Genomic DNA, 21,911 nt, shown 5'->3' with positions numbered 1-21,911 from the left:
GTTTTTATACAAGTGCTCCCCATGTTTGCATAGCTACTTCTTTATATAAATTTAAATGATTTTAAGAAAAAAATCAGAATAAAAGTAGATTTTCACTTATCTGACATGTTAGGGTATTTAAATGGTGATTTTATTAAGATTTTTTTTATTTATTAAAACTATTGGTTTGGGATTTTTGCAGGTAAACAATCGTTGTGTCCGTGCCAAAATAAATATTGCTTTGATATGTCAAACTTTGGTAAGCCCACCAGAGGGAAATCAGGAAATAAGCAGAGACAATATTCTATGCAAGATTACATATGTAGCTAATGGTATGTAAAATTTTACTATTGCTGGTCTTTATAACTTGAATAATGTCATCGTAGAACTAGAGGATACATAGTACAAATGTGTTAATGGTGTTAACAAATGATCACTTCACTATATAATATATTTAGAATGCAAAAAGGATGGAAGGAAATTAACAATGGTTCTCCATAACTTGATTGTCAGACCTTTTTTTGTTTTTCAGAATAAGATATCTGGCATCCTTTCACACATTAATATTCTCATTTCAGTTGCTCATAGCTCGATGGACAATTTAATTCATCTTAACTAACTTAATGTAAGGATTATTGAATTACATTTCTACTTTCCATGTTTCGGTTCTGCCCCATAGATTCTCATAACTCCCTCTTCTTATCAGAGAATGTTAATTTTTTAAAAAGTAGTGCTTTTGATGAGTTTACCTTATTATACCTGCTTTTCAGTCTTTTTGTCTCAAGAAAAAAATATTTCTTTTAGCTAAGTTTTAAACCATCGCAGTTCTTCATTTCCATTTTTTTCTTATCCTTCCTCTTTAGCACTATGAATCTCTTCCACTCCAGTAGCCTCTTCTCTTCTTACAAAATATGATCAGCTTTGCTATTTTTCACTTTCATTTGACCCACTCTCTCCTTAACCCCTAGCAATCTTATCTGTGCCCCAGATCTAAATCCTTTACCTGTTCAATTAATCCCATTCCATATAGTTTCCTGTAACAGATTATCCCTTTGTCATTTATTTTCTCCCTGTTGGTTACTTTCCTACTGCCTATAAGCATATCTTACCCATCCTCACAAGACTTTCACTTGATCCTTCAATCCCCATTGTCATCCTTTATTTCTTCTACCTTTTGTGGTTAAAGTAGCTATAATAGGTATTTCCACTTTTTTCCTCAGTCTTCATCCTCCTTGAACTTTCTGCAACACTTCACACTGCCTATCACTCTCTTCTTAATCCTCTCTTCCTTCTAGATTTTTCTCGACATTACTCTCTGCTGGTTCTCTATTGCTTCTCTGTCTCCTTTGCTGAATCCTAATCCAATATTATGCCTTTTCTATTTATGGGTGTCCCATAGGGCTCCATGGGCCCTCTTCTCTTTTCGCTCTATAATAGTTTATTTTTTGATCTTGTCAGTTCTCATAGATTTAATTGCCATCTCTCTGCTAATGATTATCATATCTTCTGGCCTGAACCCTCTTCTGATCTTAAACTCTAAAACCAAACCCATTATCTTTCCCCCTAAACCCTTCCTGCTGTCTACCTTCTCTGTTACTGTGGATGGCAGCACCATCCTCCCAATTCCTCAGATTCCCATCAAGGGTCTTGCTGGACTCTTCGCTCTCTCTTAGCCCCTCCCCTTGCTCATAGCTAGGCTGTGGCCATATTTGTCAGTTTTTCCTTTGCAACCTCTCTCAGATATGGCCCCTTCCCTCTCCTGGTCCTGCCCCTACCCTGTTTCATCACCTTATACTTGGACCATTGCAATAGCTGCGCGTAGTCTTCCTGCTTCAAGTCTCTTCCCCATTCAAATCTAATCCAAAGCAGCCACCACAGTAATTTTCTCTTTTTTTAACTTTAATTTTTTTTTTCCAATTACAGGTAGACATAGTTTTTAACATTCTTTTTTTGTAAGATATTTGATTTCCATATTTTTTGCTTCCTTCTTATGGCAACAAGTAATCTGACATAGGTTATACATGCACAATCAAGTTAATCATATTTCCATATTAGTCACGTTGTGAAAAAAACCATAAAAGCAATTTTTAAAAGTAAAAAGAGCATGCTTTGGTCTGCATTCAGACTCCATACTTCTTTCTCTAGTTGTGGGTAGTATTTCCCATCACAAGTCTTTTAGAATTGTCTTTGATTGTTGTATTGCTGAAAAGAGTTATATCATAGTTGATCAGCACAATGTTGCTATTACTATATATAATGTTCTCCTGGTTCTGCTCACTTCACTCAGCATCAGATTTTTTTTGAAATCCTGCTTATGATTGATTTCCTACAGAACAGTAATACTATATTGTATTCATATATCACAATTTGTTCAGCCATTTCCCAATTAATAGGTTTCCCCTCAATTTCCAGTTTTTTGCCACCACAAAAGGAGCTACTGTACATATTTTTGTACATGTAGTTCTTTTCCATTTCTTGTGACCTCTTTGGGATACAGACCTAGTAGTGGTATTGCTGGATCAAAGGGGTATGCACAGTTTTATAGCCCTTTGGACCTAGTTCCAAGTTCTCCAGAATGGTTGGATCAGTTTACAATTCTACCATCAGTGCATTAGTGTCTCAGTTTTCCCAAATCCTTTCTAACATCTATCATTTTCCTTTTCTTGCATTATCAGACTATCTGATAGGTGTGAGCATCACAGTAATTGTTCTGAATTGTCTATCCTACCAATATACTTGGTACTCTGAAACTCCAGTGATTCCCTTAATAGCTACAAGATCAAATAGAAAATCTTCTGTTTGGTATTCAAAACCCTTTTTTACTTTTCCAATCTTATTATACATCACTCTTGGATACATACCCTTTGAGCCGACGATACTGGCCTACTGCTGTTCCATGAATGAGACAGTTCATCCTTCACTTCAGCCATTATCTCTGACTATTCACCATGCTTGGAATATTCTTTCTTCTCCACTGTAACTTCCTTGGTTTCCTATAAGGCCCAATTAAAATTCCATCTCCTATAGAAAGCTTTTCCCAACCCCTCTTCATCCCAGCACCTTCCCTCTTCATTATTTCCTATTTATCTTATATATTTTTTGGTCCATATTTTTTACTTATTACTTGCATATTTGTTGTTTTTCTTATTAGATTGTGAGTTCTTTTGATGGTAGGGACTGTCTTTTGCTTCTTGTTTATCTGTAGGGCTTAGCACAGTGATTAGCACAGAGTAGATACTTAAATGTTTATGAATTGACAAGTCTCATGACTTTTTATCCATCTTTATTCCCCTTGACAGTAAAAAATCTATTTGGTTCTGTTAGTTTCTTCATGAACTTTTTGGTTTCCTTGACTTGCATGATTCTGCATTTCTCTCCTTTTTTTCTACATCTTTGAAATTCATTCTCTTTCTTTTTTGTTTCTCCATCCTACAGTTTCCTAACACTTTATATTCATCAGAATTGTCCTTGGTCCTGTCTTCTGCATTCCCTCAAAATTTACCTGCTCTCACAGATGTCCATCTCCCAGATTCCTACCCCTCTCCCCACTTCATGGATTCCCTTAGCTTCAGTCCTACATTTTTAACAGCCATCTGACTTTTTTCACTAATAATTATTATCACTTCAAACCTGGTATTTTAAAAAACAAAACTTATCATTTCTCTGTTTCTGTTAGTAGCCACAATTCTTCCAATAAGCAGAGTCAAGTTTTGAATCTTTATCTTTGTTCTCCTCTCTTAAGCATTAATTAATAACCAAGTCCTATCAGTTTTTCCTTCCAAATATCTATCTCATCAGTTCCTTCCTTGCTCATTTCTGTTTTCTCTCCACATCCTATTTTGTTCCTACAGTCTTTCTCTATCCAATCCTTCCAGTGCAGCATTGCCAAATTATCATATTTTCATCATGTCAATCTTATACAAATAGCCTTCGACAGTTCTTCATTGTGTGTAGGAAAAAATATAAACATAGTCACCTGTCTTTCAGTTTGGTTCCAACCTACTCTTTAAGAGCTAATTCTAGAAGGAGGAGGAGACTGGATTTAGAGTCACAAGACTAAGGTTTACATTCTAGCTCTACCACTTACTACCTGAGACATGAGAGATGCTTTTTTTCCCCCTATGAACTTCAGTTTCCTCAGTGGTTAAAAAAAATCTATGTTAAATGTCAGGGAGTAAAAAATATAGAAGTTGAACTTGGTAGCATCTAGGATTCTCATTCATATTCTCTCTCTCTCTCTCCCTCTCTCCCTCTCTCTCCCCCCCTTCCCTAACACTTTCTCAAATATGTGTTCTTTTGCCCTTACTGGAACAATGAAGAAAGTCAGGGAAGTCAGGAAAATCTAGATACAAATTCTGCCTCAGATACTTACTTACTTGCTAACTTGAAGATGGACAAATCACTTACCCTCTGTTCCCGAAGTTTCTTAATCTGTAAAATGAGGCTAACACTAGTACTTACTGCCCAGAGCTGTTTTGAGAATGGTTTTAGATACCAAAGTGTGTTGCCTACTTTAAATCACTATTCAAATCCACCGTTTTTGTTATTTTCACCATCATCACAAGTTCCAAGCACTTAAATATTTTATAGCAAGAAGCATATTTTCACAGCAGGTAATTCATCTTAATTACATATATTAAAGTTATCCACTAATGCTCTAACAATAATAGTTTTCCTGTGAGTGGTCATGTACTACACAAATATTGTATACACACAACTTTCAGCAATAAAATTGTCAGCATTTTATCATAACCATATGATTAGAAGTTTAAAGTCAGGTTCTTATCCATATCATAAGGAAAAAGAATTTCACTCCAGGTGTTAATTTTAGATATGAGGAAATTGACATTATTATTCTGTGCTAATATGATTTTGTTTAGTGTTTGGCAAATGCTTTTCTCAGTCTGGTATTAAGACCCAAATTAGTGGCAATAACTACTTTAGTCATTATTAGTTTCTTATTAGTCATTATTAATTTTTAGAGGTAAATATTTCTGATAATATATACAGCTGGTAAGATTATTCTAAATCAAAAAATATCACTTAATAGTAGCTAAAATTCTATTCTAGGAACCAATCACATAGCCACTTTTTCCTCTAGTATCTAGTTACTGTGTAGTTTTATGACCTAGTTATTATAACTAGTCAAGTTACTTCTCTTTGCTCATAGACTCTGAGTCTAAGAGCAATACTTGCCCTGAAGTAATGTGACTAATTGAGTAAAATTGTAAGTAAGATTAGAAGGAAGAAATCTACCCAATTTTTACTGTCTCCAAAGAACTTGCCTTGGCGATACTCTTGCTCTCTCTGAATATTTATTGTTTATATATCTTTTTTGCACAGTTCATTTGTTCATATTTCTTAAAGCCAGTAGGCTGAAGACATGTAACTACTTGACCTGAGTCAGTTTGCTTACTAGCTTTATACATTAAGTAAATTCATAGAATCATAGAATTCTCCAAGACTGAATGGAACCCCAGAACACTCACCCTCCCCCATTTTATGGAATCCTAGTACCAGAACTAGGAATAAAAACCTTTGTCCAGTCCTGTTGCTATCTGTCTAAACAGTTATGAACTTAAATACTACTTCTGTAGATCAAGTCATATTCTAGATATACTAGAACCCATTCTATTTCCAGATTATTATTCCATGTTTGTAAATTATAGAATCCATTATTTGCTAGTACTTAAAATGTTAATTTAAAATGTTAACTACTAATCTTGTAATTTTGAGCTCTTAATAAAAGATTAATCAGTCTAGATATAGGAAGTCTTAATTGAAAGAAGAATCACAATATAAGAATTTTGAAAGCTTGGATATATAAATGTTGATGCTAGCAATTCTGGGCTTTAATTTTTTTTCCCTTTCTTTGTCTGATTTAGTGAACCCAGGAGGATGGGCACCAGCCTCAGTGTTAAGGGCAGTGGCAAAACGAGAGTATCCCAAGTTTCTAAAGCGTTTCACATCCTATGTCCAAGAAAAAACCACAGGGAAATCAATTCTATTCTAGTGTTAACAGGTATTCATATTTCTCTGTGTATTTGGTGGTTTCTCTTTATGTGTCAAAAAATAAATTCAACCATTAATGCTAAAAATATTTTCAAAAACAAGTCATTTGCTTTTGAGATTATATGAGGCTAGAAATCTTACTGGGTTTTTTTGTGGGGTTTTTTTTTTTTTTAGGTTTTTTTGCAAGGCAAATGGGGTTAAGTAGCTTGCCCAAGGCCACACAGCTAGGTAATTATTAAGTGTCTGAGACCGGATTTGAACCCAGGTACTCCTGACTCCAAGGCTGGTGCTTTATCCACTACGCCACCTAGCTACCCCAATCTTACTGTTCTTAACCTTTGTAAGTCTTAAAGAATTTATGGAGTTGAGTTGATCGATTGAGCTAAAATTATATACTAACACTATATCAGACAGGGATTTGCTTATTTGTTTTGTATATTGAATTTTTTTTAGGTTATATTGAATTTTTTTAAAAAATAAAAATGAAGTACCAGACACTGGTATAAGATTATCTGAATTGTCCAGGATACCAGTTGAATAGAAATGTTAAACTGGTTCATAACACCATTTGCCATTTTCAGATATGGCCAACCTTTTCTAAGATTTTTTTTTGTCCTACAAGCATTAGTTTTGAAATATTTTGGAGGGATGGCTAGGTGGCGTAGTGGATAAAGCACCAGCCTTGGAGTCAGGAGTACCTGGGTTCAAATCCGGTCTCAGACACTTAATAATTACCTAGCTGTGCGGCCTTAGGCAAGCCGCTAAACCCCATTTGCCTTGCAAAAACCTAAAAAAAATAAAGTGAAACATTTTGGAAAGTGTTGTATTTTTGTTCAGCTTTGGTGATAAATTTCTTGTTGGTAATGCTTTTCTGCGTGTCTGTCTATTAAATAATTCAAAAAAATCCATCTTCATTTCTGGCCCAAATTCTTAATTCTTTGCCTCTGATTTATCCCATTCAGTTTCTCTCCCTTCTGGGCCTCCCTTTCCTCATCTTCAAGATGATTAAACTTCCTTTCAGGTCCCTTCCAGCTCTGCATTTTAATTCTGGGATCCTAGCAGTTTCAATAGCACAGCAGAATTATGATTGAATTCAATGGGTAGGAACAGTTCACTTAAGTGGTCTTCTGAAGACTTCCTATAAATATGTTGCGTATTATTAATATGTTGCTCACATTTAAACTTCTCATGCATTTTGCAGTGACTAAAGCAAGGCTGTGTGAACATTCCATGTTGGAGGAATTTAACCAAAGTGAATGCTCTAAGCTGGAACGTAGGATCTACAGCCCTTTCTGTGGCCCACGACCTTGGCTTCATGCACTGAAATGAAGAAACCCTGCAATATAGTGATGCTGAACATCTGACACTAGCTCTCTCTTGCTAGCTCTCCTTGCTTACTGTATAACTATAAATACATGTAATAATACATGTATATGGCTATATTTTTATTTGCTTGCTTGGGGCAGGGGGTGGGGACTTTGAATCACAAACTGGGGATTAATGCTTTAATTTGGGGAAATTTTTGCAAAGCTTATAATTTTACTATGGCCCTGCTTCAGAGCCTCACACATGTGTTGGGGTTTTGTGTGCAAATTTTAAAGCACATAATGCAAACACATAAAGTAAGGACATATGTGCTTTCTGTGCACCAAACATAAAAAATAATGGTTCTTTTTTTTCAGGCCTGCAGTCAATTCTAGGTAGCAGGTTTTTTTTTTGATTTTGCTTTGTATAATCAGAGAGTCCATTGCTGCTGATTTCTATACTGAATCATCTTGTCATGTAAAATGTCTAACTGAGGGCTGTCAATAACCAATGACTTGGCCTTTTCTATTTTCTTACTCTCATGATGAACTTTGGTTCTGATGGAGGAAGTATGAAAAGCTTTATTTTTCTCAGATATCTTTATATTTCTATTGTATTTTCAGTTGTGTACTATGTGCTATAGTTGTTTTTTGTTGGTTTGGTTTGTTTTTGTTTTGTTTTGTTTTGTTGTTGATTTCTTTTTGTGAACACAATTTGGCAATTTCTAGAATGGTTCTATTATGACCTATAAAGAGACTGCCTGCCTGAAAACAGCAAAAGTATCTGTTCTCCCTCATTGAGTACAGATAGAACTGTTTTCTGGCAAAAGATGATTAGGGTTATTGAGCTCATGTTTTCCTGAAATTGCAAAAGGATGCACTGTAATACTTATTAAAGTAGATCAGACTTTACAAGTTTGACATTTGACAACATTCCCAGTACTTAAAAACAGGCATGTTTATTGGTCCTTCCAATTCTGGTCTCAAAACTGTGTTGTGAAGTTTGCATAGAAAATGTGAGTTATTATTGCCTCTTGGTCAGAACCTTCATTGAACAGTAAAGGATTCTGCTCAGTTTTAATTACAGAGTTTTCCTTAGTTGCTGTGAACATTTAAATGTAAAATAACTTTTTTAGATGACTGTAAACAACTTTAATACCTGGAGTTGAGGCAGAACAATGGTACTTAAAGAAGTAGAAATAGCTGCCAACTTCAGAATCTTCAGTGATTGTCTTTGAGAGAATGCAGAGGCATTTCTTGGGTGTTTGCTGACTTATGCATCTCAGTAGAAATAGAAGTCTGATACTTTTTTGTAAAGTCATGTAGTATGAAACATGTCCTGTATATATTTCATACCTGATAATGGATTCTTGATGTTAAATGCAAGATGATTTAATGACGGGATGAGGCTGATCACTTAAATCTCCATAATCCTGGAAGTGAATTACTTGCATCAGATATAATAGTATTTATTATTCTGTACAAAGAGAGAAAATGCTTATATAAACACGTGCTTACATTACATGCACGCAGATTTCATGCTCCATAAAATTTTTCTATTTTTTAATTTGCCTTTCTCAAAATTATTTGCATGGAATATGCCTTATTACAGAAACATGCTGTTCACAATTTGAATATGTGGAAAAGTGCCTATATGGTGGTAATACTAGTAAGGCAAATGAGACAAAAATGATAATACCTGTTTACATCACCAGTGAATATTTTATATAGTGATGTTACAAAGAGAAAATTTATACCTCAAATATCTATCTTCTTTTACAATCAGGTTGGGGGAGGGAGGAAAAAAGTTTCATTCACCATAGTCACTGATGGGAAGTTGGAAAAAATTCTTTATGCCCAGTTATAAATATTCCATTTCTGATAACTATCATGAACACAGTCAAATAACTGTTTAATAATTTAATTGGATAGCTTTATTTTACAAAGATATGGAAAGTTTACAAAAGCAGTATATAAATCTTAATATCAGTTGCATTTGCACTAAATGTGATGTACTTTTGCAATTCTGTAAATAAAATGATTACACTAAAGATGCTATTTGTTAAATAACTTTTCAATGAATGCACTAGTATTTTACTAGTGCTAACCCTACCCAATCAGAGTTAGGTGAAACTTAATGGAGAATGTGGAAAGTGTTCAAAATTCAGAAAAGGTGCTGACCTTTTTAGTAAATATTCAGAACCTGTAGAACTATTTTCATAAGGCTAATTCCCACATATTGAGTATTAGTGATGCTCTCTTCCCCAGATCATTTGTACTTCCTCATGCCTAAGATATTAATTTTTAAATTTGTATCCTCCTACTCTCCCCTCCATTCATATCTCTTCTAACACCACTTTGATCAGTGGTAAAGATACTGCAGGATACCAAAAGGTGCAAAATATTGGTGAATTAAGAGGTTTTGTACCTGTGCAACACAGCAGTGTACAAAAGAGGAGGGTGCCACAGTTCACCTGAGACTGGGACCTCTGGATTTTAAGAGGATAGGTGACTATGCAGGACTTTGTTTGGGATTGATGACAGGGACAGCCAGACTGAGTAGTTCTGTCTCTGTGGGTTTGTGTGTGTGTATGTATGTGTCAAAGTACTGAAAAGGAGGAGTGGCTTTTCCCATTTTTGTCAGTTCCCATCAACTAATTTTTATACCTACATTATTAGTGTCAGGTTTTTTTTGAGGAAAATTTCACTGAGGAAAATGTAGTTTTGTCAACTTTTATTTCATTGGGTTGAGCTGGTTCTTCCGTGAAACTATATGGGTTCTCTTTAAGCTAATCAATTTGTCCAGTTAAAAATCTTTCACCAATATTTTGTCACAGTTGTACAGATCAAGATGTATTAGGATTATTGTCATTGTTCATCTACAAACTCAAAAACATAAATCATTTTCAAGTACCTTGAGAGTGTGTAGAGTATAACTGTTCTATGATAGCTTTATAATCCTGATGTTAAAAGAAAAATTGGATCTTCCTTGTTACAATCAAAAATTAAAACCAGTATTTAAAAGTGGAAAAAGTATTAAAATATTATGGACAAATGTGTTTCCTTGTCTGATTTTTGTTTTGTTTTTCTAATTCAGACAATTTTCTTCCAAGGTGGTTATGATGAGAAACCAGTAGAAAATTGCAACCATTCTTTTTTCCCTAGAGCTCACTGATAAATATAGAGAACTTTTCAAGCACATTCAGGTGCTCTAGAAATTAGTAAAATGTCCCCTGTGGATTTTTTTTTTGAAGATTCTATGCTAGAAAAAAGACCAGTTTTGTAATTTTTATAAAGAGCAATGTTAGGGAAAGAATATTCATACATCTAGTTTGTACCACTATTGCATTGTAAAAATGAATTCTTATATAAACTGTTTCTCTCACAAGGTTCTTTAATACAGGTTTATTTACCACAGAAATATTAACTTTTTTTTTTTAGGTTCTTGCAAGGCAATGGGGTTAAGTGACTTGCCCAAGGCCACACAGCTAGGTAATTATTAAGTGTCTGAGGCCAGATTTGAACTCAGGTACTCCTGACTTCAGGGCCGGTGCTCTATCCACTGTACCACCTAGCTGCCCCCAGAAATATTAACTTTTATAGAAGAATGTTTGAGCTTGGATAACTGCATTTAAATATATATATATATATATATATATATATATATATAACTTTTTGAAAGTTCTGTAATCATTAATTTAGCTTTGGGGGAAATGTAGTCAGATGTGTCAAATTCAGGTTGAATTGGGGGCCACTGATCTGTATATGTCAGTTCTGCAAGGGTTACATGTTGACTCAGATTTTAAATATATTATTTGTTTTATTCTATTTGTATTTATTTTGTCAGCTATTTCCAAATTACATTTTAATCTGATCTAGGTCCCACTTGGCATTGTGTGGCCTGGTGTTTGACACTTGATATAAACTCAGTGAATTGTTTCCTTCTAGTTTGAAAATGTGTCTTTATTTAAATTTAAAGATTGTGGCAAGACCATTTTGTTAGGATATTTGTATCTTCTATCTTCAGACACAAACTTTTTGAGAATCTCATAATTTTCTACACCTAGAACAAACCTGCTTAGAGTTAAACACTTTCTGATTATGTTGGCCCATGTTCACTGTCCTATTTCATTGAATCAAAATTCTAGAACTTGAAGGAGCCATAGCAACCCTTAATAATGATATTCCTATATAATTAGCAGATATCTAAAGATTACCTTGTTATCCAAGCTCTTACTGGGAATAATGCTTCCACAAATTCAGTTATTGCTTTTTATGCTTCCTAACATTTTATTAACCCAAAGAACATGAATACATATAACTTGAAATGAAATAATAGTCCCAACTGGCATTTATAATAGTTTTTTTTAAACTGCAGAAATGGGGCGGCTAAGTGGCTCAGTGGATAAAGTGCCCACCCTGGAGTCAGGAGTACCTGGGTTCAAATCCGGTCTCAGACACTTAATAATTACCTAGCTGTGTGGCCTTGGGCAAGCCACTTAACTCCATTTGCCTTGCAAAAACAAACAAAAAAAAAACCCCTGCAGAAATGCTTCAATACTATTGTAGTTTGAAAAACCTCCAAAAAATGCAAGAGGAAATGGTATAATGTATTATTAAGAGCACTAAGGCTCAGAATGCTCCTGGGCTACTTAAAATGCAAAGTTGAGTACAACCATAAATGAAAAAAGATGGACTTTAAATAATAAAGAAGCACTTGAAACATTCTTGAGTGTGGGAATAAAAAAAACTGAATAAATTATTTGCTTCTCAAACATACAAGATAAATGAAGGAGTGATGATCAAATTCAGCAGCCAATGACAGAAAAAGCAACAGTGTCAACAGACCAGGAAGAGACTAATGTACAAAAGGGGACAGTGAGGACAGTGGTCAGGTGGAGAGACAACCTTAAGTATAGGTAGTATAGATAGAACCTGAATCATTTTTTATGTGAAATATAAAAAATGGGAGAATGCATGGAAAAAGGAGAGCATGGAGAAGGAGAAAGTGCCTTTCAATTTGAAGGTTAGTAATAAAGGAAAAGTGACCCCTGTGGACCCTGTTAGTAAAGGGGAGGAGAGACTAAAGGAAGGACAGGAAAAGGAAACAGGCAAAAATCCAAAGGGAATAGATTAATATGGGAGGGAGGGACAAGGGGTGAAGGAAAAAGAACTTCAAAATTCTAATGGGAATAGGGCTACCTTAAAAAGGCTTGTGCTTAAGTAACTGATGAGACAGCAGTATTTATAACAGAAGGGGGTAGGTGGAGACAGGAAATAATGCCTTCTTAAAAAGGCACATAACTCAACCTTAAATGTGAGTAGGTTAAGCCAATCCAATATAATGAAAAGTAACCGATTGAAGAAGGAAAAAAAAAACAATACTCTGTTACAAGAGACATGTTTAAAAAACAAAGGTATGTACAAAAGATGAAAAAATTTACTAAGAAAGTTAATCCAAAAAAGTAGCAGTTGCAATCATGCTCTCTGACAAAACAGTCAAAGAATAAACAAGAAAACTATCATAATGAGTAATGAACAACCAATGTGAGCAGCTAAAATTCAAAAATTTTAAAGTCCTTTTAGATTCTAATAATTTAGCCAAGAAATCATGATCAAGGCATTTGTACTAGGGAATGTAAAGATGGTTTAATATTAGGAAAATAACGAATTCAGAAAGTCTTTAGCAAGGTCGAACACTCATTTTTTCTAAAAACCCTACAAAGTACATGTTCAAAGGAATCTTTTTTTAACATAAAAAGCATCTAAAACTAAGCATGTATCATGTGCAATGGAGATATACTAAGGCTATTTTCCAATGAGAATAAAGCAAGGATATCTATTCTCCCTACTATTTTATATAGTTCCAGAAGGGCTAGCAACCATCAAGAAAAAGAAAAGGCATAACCATGCATTGGTTAAAACGAGATAAAACTATACCTACTTGGTGCTGATGAATGGCATACCTGAAAAATTCTAGGGAATCAGCAAAGATACTGAGACAATAGCTCCAGTAAAGTTGCAAGCTATAAAAACAAACCTCAAAAATCCATCACATTTCTGTATAACAAAATCCAACAAGCAATAATAGAGAATTTCCCCTCCAAATAACTACAAAATGCATTAATGTATGTGGAGATCCATCTTCTAAACACAAAAGAAAAGTTCCATTAAGAAATTAAAATGACAAATATATAGAGGGGAATAATTCAATGCTCACTGGGCCATGATTAAAGGAAAAGTAAGTTTATACTTTTAATGACATACCAATCAACTTACCAAGGGAGTATTTATGGAACTTGATAAACTAATAACTGCATAGATTATCAAAGAAAAATAATGGGGCAGGGAGGAGGGGAAAATTGGGATAAAGGGGAATTGTATTGCCAGATCTCAAACTATAAATCAGAAATCCCCAGCTAGTATTGTTAAAAAGATTAGAAATAGGGGTGGCTAGGTGGCGCAGTGGATAAAGTACCGCCCCTGGAGGCAGGAATACCTGGGTTCAAATCTTACCTCAGACACTTATTACCTAGCTGTGTGGCCTTGGGCAAGCCACTTAACCCCATTGCCTTGCAAAAACCTAAAAAAAGAAATAAAGAGAAATATCAATGGAACAGACTAGATAGGAAAATCAGAAGCAACAGAACTCAGGAATAGTTATTGATAAACCTGTAAAATGTGAAAATTATTTAGGAAAAACTCATTTGAGTTTCAAAACTTCTGTTTCTTGATCTGCAAAATGGAAATATTCTTTGTACTATTTACCCTAGGGTTATGAAGAAAATGTTTGACATGTCTAGCTTTCCACAGACTAGTACCAAATTACCTTTTAGTCCTCTCTCCCATTATTTTTTCCTTTTTTTCCCCCTACCAAAATGAGGTAATTCACTGACATGGCCTTTGTACATTCCTACCTTTCTGTGGCTGATCTAAAATCTACCTATATTTCAGTGTCCAGCTTAGTCCCTCTGTGAAGTCTTCCTTTTTGACTCTACTCCTAAGTGGTTCTTCTGTATTAAGACCTTTCCTTTTTTATGTCAGTCATGGACTATTTATAGCCTGTGTTACCAGCTAGTTTGTTGAGATTTCTTTAACAAAACTTTAAATTAGTTAAGGAAATAAATGCTTTACAGTACTTACTGTACTAATTAGGGGAGCCATGGTGGGGATTATTGGGACCCAGTCGTAGCTTTCTAGTCATATAGCATGTCCATACTACTTCCTCAGGAATCCTCATACCCATTTGGATCATCAGCTTCTCCCCAGGTTCTACAGACCCCAATTTACTTGACTCCTTTGTCTTATTCCCACTTGAAAAATGGTTGTCCCTGACAACATCATTTCCTCTATATCTCTTTGTATCTCTTAGTGCTTAGTTTAGAATTGGCACAAAGCAGACTATAAATGTCGATTGATTGGAGGCAATTCCTCCCACACTTCTTGACTCACATGGCCAGAAAGAAGTATGGACATACTCTTTGATATCTATTGCCTCTTAATCTCCCCCACTTATTTGACTACTTTAATTTTTTGTTTATGCTTTATAAATTTATAATTGTATTGGTCTCCCCCATTAGAATATAAGCTCCTTGAGAGTAGGGATTATTTTCTTGGTATTTGTTTCTTCAATACCTAGTAAAGTAAAAAAAAAAATACCTAGCAAAGTATTTGGCATATCATATCCAATATCCAATAATCCCTACACCCAAAATGTCCTCTCCTTCCCTGTATACCCACTGACGTTTTAAATATCTTTTAAAGCATGACTTAGGATATCACCTTTTTCATGAAGTCTTTCCAGATTCCTCTCATACTTTAAAAAGCACTTTATTTTGCTACTCTGTAATACACACAATTACATTTTATTGTGTATTGTAATAACTTGCATGTTTATTTTTTTTATAACAGAAAGAAATCATATTATGAAGAATGATCAATGCAGACCCAGTCCTTGGATTATATTAAGATTTAGATGTTGCCTTCTTGATGGGTTTTATAGAGTATGCACAACATTTTCTAATCTCAGTCCAACACATGGAGGGTTGACCACTGTGTCATGTGTTACTAGGGGGCTGGTACTGGGGTGATAAAGTCTTTTAATTGACTGAGGAGTTCAATAAATGAGTTCACATACAGAATCTGTACATTCCTCTCGGTCCTTTTTGCTCCTTTCTTCAAGGGACCGTGGCTTTTGTGTTTATGCTTTCTGACCTTTGAGTACAGTTTCTTCTTCTCCAGAATAGTTGAACCAGTTCACTCACAACGGTTCCCAGCAATGCATTAAGGTACCAATCTTTCCACATTCTTTGAAGCACTTGTCATTTTCCTTTTCTGTCATCTTAGCTAATATTATGGCTGTGACGTGGTGCTCGAGAGTTGTTTTAATGTGTATTCATGTGTATTTCTCTAATTATTAGTGATTTAGAGCATTTTTTTGTGTGATTCTTGACAATATGATTTCTTCTTTTGAAAACTTCCTGTTTGTGTCCTTTGACAACTTATCAATTGGGGAATGGATTGACTTATTTCTATAAACTTGACTCCATTCTTTACATATTTGAGGACTGAGACCTGTATTAAGGAAGGGACCTTTATTAAGGTTTCCCCTCGGCTCTGATTTTTTCTAGTTTTGGCTGCATTGATTTTGTCAGTGCAAAACTTATAAGATTTCTCAGGGCAGCTAGATGGCGCAGTGAATAGAGAGAGCATGGGTCCTGGAGTCCGGAGGAGCTGGGTTCAAATCCTGCCTCAGACCCTTACCAGCTGCGGCCTTCCACAAGCCCCTTAACCCCACGGCCTTGCAAGAAGACGAGGCAATGCCCCGTGTGCCAGCGGCCCTTTCTGCCTGTGGCTACAAAGGTATGACTTTGCCGTCTTTGTGACGGGCGCCATAAGGCCTCCGGCTCTCCCGACGCGGGTTCTGCCCCGCCCCCGCGCGGTGCCAGGCCGCGGCCGGCTCTCCCGCCCTATGTTGGCGCCATATCGATGGGCCGCGCTCCCTGCTCACTTCCGGCGCCTTGCCTCGCCGCCTCCGGCCGCGGGGGGCCCCAGTGGGTCGGCGCGAGCCCGGGCCGCGCGGCCTCAGACGGGGATTGGCCGGGCACGGGAGCGCGCGGCCCGGGGAGCGCGCGGCCCGGGCCGCGGGCAGAAGGCGCGTCCCCGCCCCGTCCGCCCGACGCGGAGGCGGCGCCGGAAAGGCGTGCGTCACGTGAGGGCGGCTCCCCCCCCCCCCGCGCCCCCCCAGCCCAGCCTGACCGCCCCGAGCGGCCCCGGTGACCCGTGTGACCCGGCAGTTCCGGTGACCCCTGCGGCCCGTGTGACCCGTCTGACCCGGCAGTCCCGGTGACCCCTGCGGCCCGTGTGACCCGTGCGACCCGGCGGTCCCGGTGACCCCTGCGGCCCGTGTGACCCGTCTGACCCGGCGGTCCCGGTGACCCCTGCGGCCCGTGTGACCCGTGCGACCCGGCGGTCCCGGTGACCCCTGCGGCCCGTGTGACCCGTGTGACCCGGTGGCCCGGCCCGGGCCGCAGAACGAAAAGGGGGAGCGGCGCAGGGCGGACGGATGGGCGGACATTCGCGCCCGGTGCCCCTGGCGGGGTGCAGCGGGGCGGGGCTGGGGAAGGCGCCATTTTCAAAATTAAATGTTAAGGGGCGGCTGGGTGGCGCCGGGGATAGAGCCTGGCCCCGGAGGCAGGAGGACCTGGGTTCAAATCCGGCCGCAGACACTTAATGACCTAGCTGGGCGGCCTTGGGCAAGCCACTTAACCCCATGCCTTAAATTTAAAAAAAACGAGTTGAACAAAGTTCAAGTACTATTCCCTTTAATTTAGGAAAAAAACTGCTATCTTATTGTCTGATCTTGCTATCTCGTATACTTTGTTTCTTCCTCAAGGATATGATTTCTCTCCCATCACACTCAATTTGGATCAATGTATACCATGGAAACAATGTAAAGACTGACATTGTTTTCTGGGGGGGGGGGGAAGCAAGATTAGGGAGGAAAGTGTAAAACTCAAAATGAATGAAATCTTTAAAAAAGAAACTTTACTTACATTTTCCACTGAGCACAGTCCGGGCTTCAAGGCCTCCAGCACCTGGCGCCGTCCTGCCTCTTCCCTTTCTCTAACATTCTCCCAAGAGCTAAGTTCTGCACCCCCGAGGGCAGTGGTTGTGGACGTCCCTCTCTGTGTTTCCCACCCACCGTGTTCTGCACACCAGCTCACACCAGCTCACTCACACCAGCTCACTCATACCAGCTCACACACCAGCTCACTCACACCAGCTCACTCACACCAGCTCACTCACACCAGCTCACACACCAGCTCACTCACACCAGCTCCCACCAGCTCACTCACACCAGCTCACTCACACCAGCTCCCACCAGCTCACTCACACCAGCTCTCACACCAGCTCACACACCAGCTCACTCACACCAGCTCACACACCAGTTCACACCAGCTCACTCACACCAGCTCACACACCAGCTCTCACACCAGCTCACTCACACCAGCTCACACCAGCTCACTCAAACCAGCTCACACCAGCTCACACACCAGCTCTCACATCAGCTCACTCACACCAGCTCACACACCAGCTCACTCACACCAGCTCACACACCAGTTCACACCAGCTCACTCACACCAGCTCACACCAGCTCACTCACACCAGCTCACTCACACCAGCTCACTCATACCAGCTCACACACCAGCTCACTCACACCAGCTCACACACCAGTTCACACACCAGTTCACACCAGCTCACTCACACCAGCTCACTCACACCAGCTCACACACCAGCTCTCACATCAGCTCACTCACACCAGCTCACTCACACCAGCTCACACACCAGCTCACACACCAGTTCACACCAGCTCACACCAGCTCACTCACACCAGCTCACTCACACCAGCTCACTCATACCAGCTCACACACCAGCTCACACACCAGTTCACACCAGCTCACTCACACCAGCTCACTCACACCAGCTCACACACCAGCTCACTCACACCAGCTCCCACCAGCTCACTCACACCAGCTCACTCACACCAGCTCCCACACCAGCTCTCACACCAGCTCACATACCAGCTCACTCACACCAGCTCACACCAGCTCACACACAAGCTCACTCACACCAGCTCACACCAGCTCACTCATACCAGCTCACTCAAACCAGCTCAGTTGTCCTTTTCCTCATGATCCCCGCGGGGCAGAGATCCTGCAGTGGTTTGCCATCTCCCTTCATTCTTCAGATGGAGGGAACTGAGGTGAGCAGGGTTAAGTGACCTCCCCGAGTCACACAGCCAGTAAGAGTCTGAGGCTGCGTTTGAACTCAGGACTTTACAACCCTACACCCCATAAGCGATCCACTGCTATGGTTCACTTGGCCCTTACCATATTTCTCCATATATAAGATGCACCTTAATTTGGGGGCCAGAAACTTGGGGGGGGGGGTTAGTTTTGGGAGGTTTTTTTGCAAGGCAATGGGGTTAAGTGTCTTGCCCAAGGCCACACAGGTAATCATTAAATGTCTGAGGTCACATTTGAACTCAGGCTTAGTCCGTTCCATTTAATGGACTGGAAGCACCAATTGTATCCTTTGAAATCAGTCACTTCTTCTCCACTAGCAATTCTTCTGGCCTTCAGCTGAGGCATCTTTGTGCACATCAGAATCCCAATGGCCCTTTGCTCTTCAATCCATCTCTAACTCAGACCATTTGGCTGACTTGCCTCTCATGGCCTTCCTCTGATGGGCATTTTCAGGAAGGTTTCTTCTTCCCATAGCCAGTCTCTCTTTGTTTTCTTAATTGGAGGAGGACCAAAATGATGCTCAGTAGCACAATTTCCATTCACTTTTGCAAACTGGATCCCTTGGAACTTGAATTCAGCACTGGACAAAAATCTTTTCTGAGCCATTTCTGACCAGGATATGGCAAAACATAATCTAATATACTGGTAACAAATGCAAAACAATGTGTGCAAAGACAACAAGCATGAAAAAGTGGGAAATGCATGTGAAAAAATATACAACTGTATAAGATACTCCCAGTTCTTAGACCTCCAGTTTTTCAAAAAAGGGTGCAATTTATACATATGGTACATGTTTATTGAATTAAATTTTTAAATTTTTTCCCTTTTAACAAGACTTTAGTTTGTTGTAAGTTACAGAGAACAAAGCTGACCTGAAAGATGTGATATATTGGCAGAGGTATGCATAGGAATAATGAGATATTGTCATTAGGCTTTTGGGGGGGTATATTGATTGCTGGATTTTTTTTCCTTTTTTTCAAATTTGCTATAAATAATAGGTCTTTGGGGGGAGATATAAAGGGAAATCTAATCAATTGCAAATGCAAAAAATATCAATAAAAACTTTTTTTTAAGATTAGGCAAGCAGAAGGTAGGAAGGGAAGCTGTCAGAGAAGGACAGGAAAAGTAGGCACAGTGCCTCCCAGAATAAGACAAAGAAGTGGCTCCAGAACCCTTATGGGTAGGTTAGTCATAGGAGGAAGAAGAAAACAGTCATTAATCTCTTTCCCCTAGGACTTCCCTCTTTGGGAAGCAAAAGTCTCTAGTATAACCAAAGTCAAAGCCTATACTGCAGAGAAAAAGGAAATGCAAATACCAACTTTGCCTGTGTGGCTGGACTGCAAAGAGTTAAGCACAAACTGGGGAGAGATGATGAAATTGGAGATGATTGGCTGGAACACTTCTGGTGAGAATGGTCCTTTGTAGTTGAGAAGAGGACAGTGCTATCTATTCTTTATAGCCATTTATGGGCTAAATAGAATGAGGCAGTGGTTGAAAATAACCTTTTTCATTTACATATAGCAGGAGACTGACTGAACCAATTAGTCAATCAACTGGCATTGATTTAGTACCTACTACAATCAGTTCCCTAGAAAAAGGGGAAGAGAAATAACATTGTAAGAGAGTCACCTTTTATTTGAAAAGTTTTCTTTACTTTTAAAGCTAGTCATTTACTTGGAGAACAGATAGAATTCACTATCTGGGGCTTTTTTTTGGGGGGGGGGGTTGCAAGGCAATGGGGTTAAGTGACTTGCCCAAGGTCACACAGCTAGGTTAATTATTGTCAGAGGCCAGATGTGAACTCAGGTTCTCCTGACTCCAGGTCCAGTGCTCTATCCACTGTGCCACTTAGTTGCCCCTAGGGTCAGTTTATTTGAAAACAGTTCATGGCATGTACCCATTCTTCAACCAGTATGATTTGTACTAAACTTCATTGAAAAATTTATCTCCCAAGAGTTTCGAAAAATGACAAGACTACAAAAATTGAATTAACAAGTTACCCACATGCAAAACTTTTCCCTCAGAAAACTCTTCCAATATTCACTGGATCATGGATATAGAAAGATCTCAGAGGTCATCTAGTCTAAAACCTCCATTTCCCAAATGAGGAAACTGAGAATCATGGAGATTAAGTGATTTATCAGAGGCAGGATTTGAATTCCAGTCCTCTCTTTCCAACATACCACTCTTAGAAGTCTTACATGAAAGGAATAAAATTATACATAATATATATATATATATATTAAAATAATACAAGGATTAGTTTGACAAATAGAGTAGATGAGATACATTCAGAAATTAAAGTGAAGGAAAAAAATCAAAGATTAATAATTGAATTAAATTAAAAATTCTCAAGCACCTTCCTTTGATGAGAGACATGCTGGGTGAATGTTTAGCTAGCTCCCAAAATTTGTGGTCCTTTTCCAGTTCCTGAGGTTGTAAAAGCTCACATTGAAAATTTTAGCAACTGGCTCTAGAATCCATCTGGCTTTAGATATAGTGCTCTGCAGAGTATTGAGGGTAGACCAGAAAGCTGAAATGTTGGAAGCATTGGTGCAGTGGAAGGTTTGGTTCCAGAAGTTTCTCTTCAATGTTGAATTCAGTCTCTTTCTCCAGATTAATAATTTATACTATAACCAAGGGCTTGAATTGAGAGCTAATCAGGGAAGGGATCTGGAGATAACTAAGGGTCTATTGCTTTCCTTTGGACCCAAGTCTTGGCTGTGCAATCTACTTAATATTGCTGTGCAGTATTAATTCTGGATGGGGGTAGGATGATTGGGGTGGGAGGTGGTTGTGGAGAGGGCATAGGAAAGTGAAAATGTGTTCCCTCATCTCCTAACTTCCTGCCTTTCCTAGTGAGATTTGGAGAAGCAGAATAGTGAAAGGACTAGTTCCTCTTCTAATTGGGCAGATTGAACTCTCCCAAAACAAACTCATTTACTTCCTTCCTCCTCTTGTTACATACCACACACAACACCTCAGAAATGGAGTCATGGACACTTCCTGTGGTCAAATCACTGCCAGTCCTCTGATGCTACTCCAGCCATATACAGAGCACTCTTCTGGAGTTCTGTGATCAGAAGAGGTCAAATCAATAATTCAGCTCTTAATTTAACCTGTTCTTGCTATTGAACTTAAGAGGATGGTACAACCCCAGGGCTCCTCTTTCTGGACTAGGGAGTAGAGGGCAGCTGAGTGATACCATCAATAAAGGGACTGATTCAGACGGACCTGGATTCAAATTCTGCCTCAGACATTTACTTAATGTATGACCTTGAGCAAATCTTAACTTCTCTCAGTTCCA

General features: G+C 38.6%; 1 protein-coding gene across 2 annotated transcripts in view; it reads left to right on the top strand.

Annotated features, from left to right (window-relative positions):
• The window catches only part of CERT1 (ceramide transporter 1), a 154,650-nt gene extending 147,365 nt beyond the window's left edge, over window positions 1-7,285 (top strand). For both annotated transcript variants that reach the window (XM_074206844.1, XM_074206845.1), the window contains 3 exons: window positions 182-311; window positions 5,865-6,001; window positions 7,193-7,285. In XM_074206844.1, the coding sequence (XP_074062945.1) occupies window positions 182-311; window positions 5,865-5,992 (258 nt within the window). In that variant the 3' untranslated portion in view covers window positions 5,993-6,001; window positions 7,193-7,285. The remainder of the gene's footprint in view (window positions 1-181; window positions 312-5,864; window positions 6,002-7,192) is intronic.
• Window positions 7,286-21,911: the final 14,626 nt, after the last annotated feature.

Source organism: Macrotis lagotis, chromosome X (genome assembly GCF_037893015.1).
Source record: "Macrotis lagotis isolate mMagLag1 chromosome X, bilby.v1.9.chrom.fasta, whole genome shotgun sequence".
Classification (NCBI taxonomy): Eukaryota; Metazoa; Chordata; class Mammalia; order Peramelemorphia; family Peramelidae; genus Macrotis; species Macrotis lagotis.
This window is presented reverse-complemented; position numbering and strand designations above follow the sequence as displayed.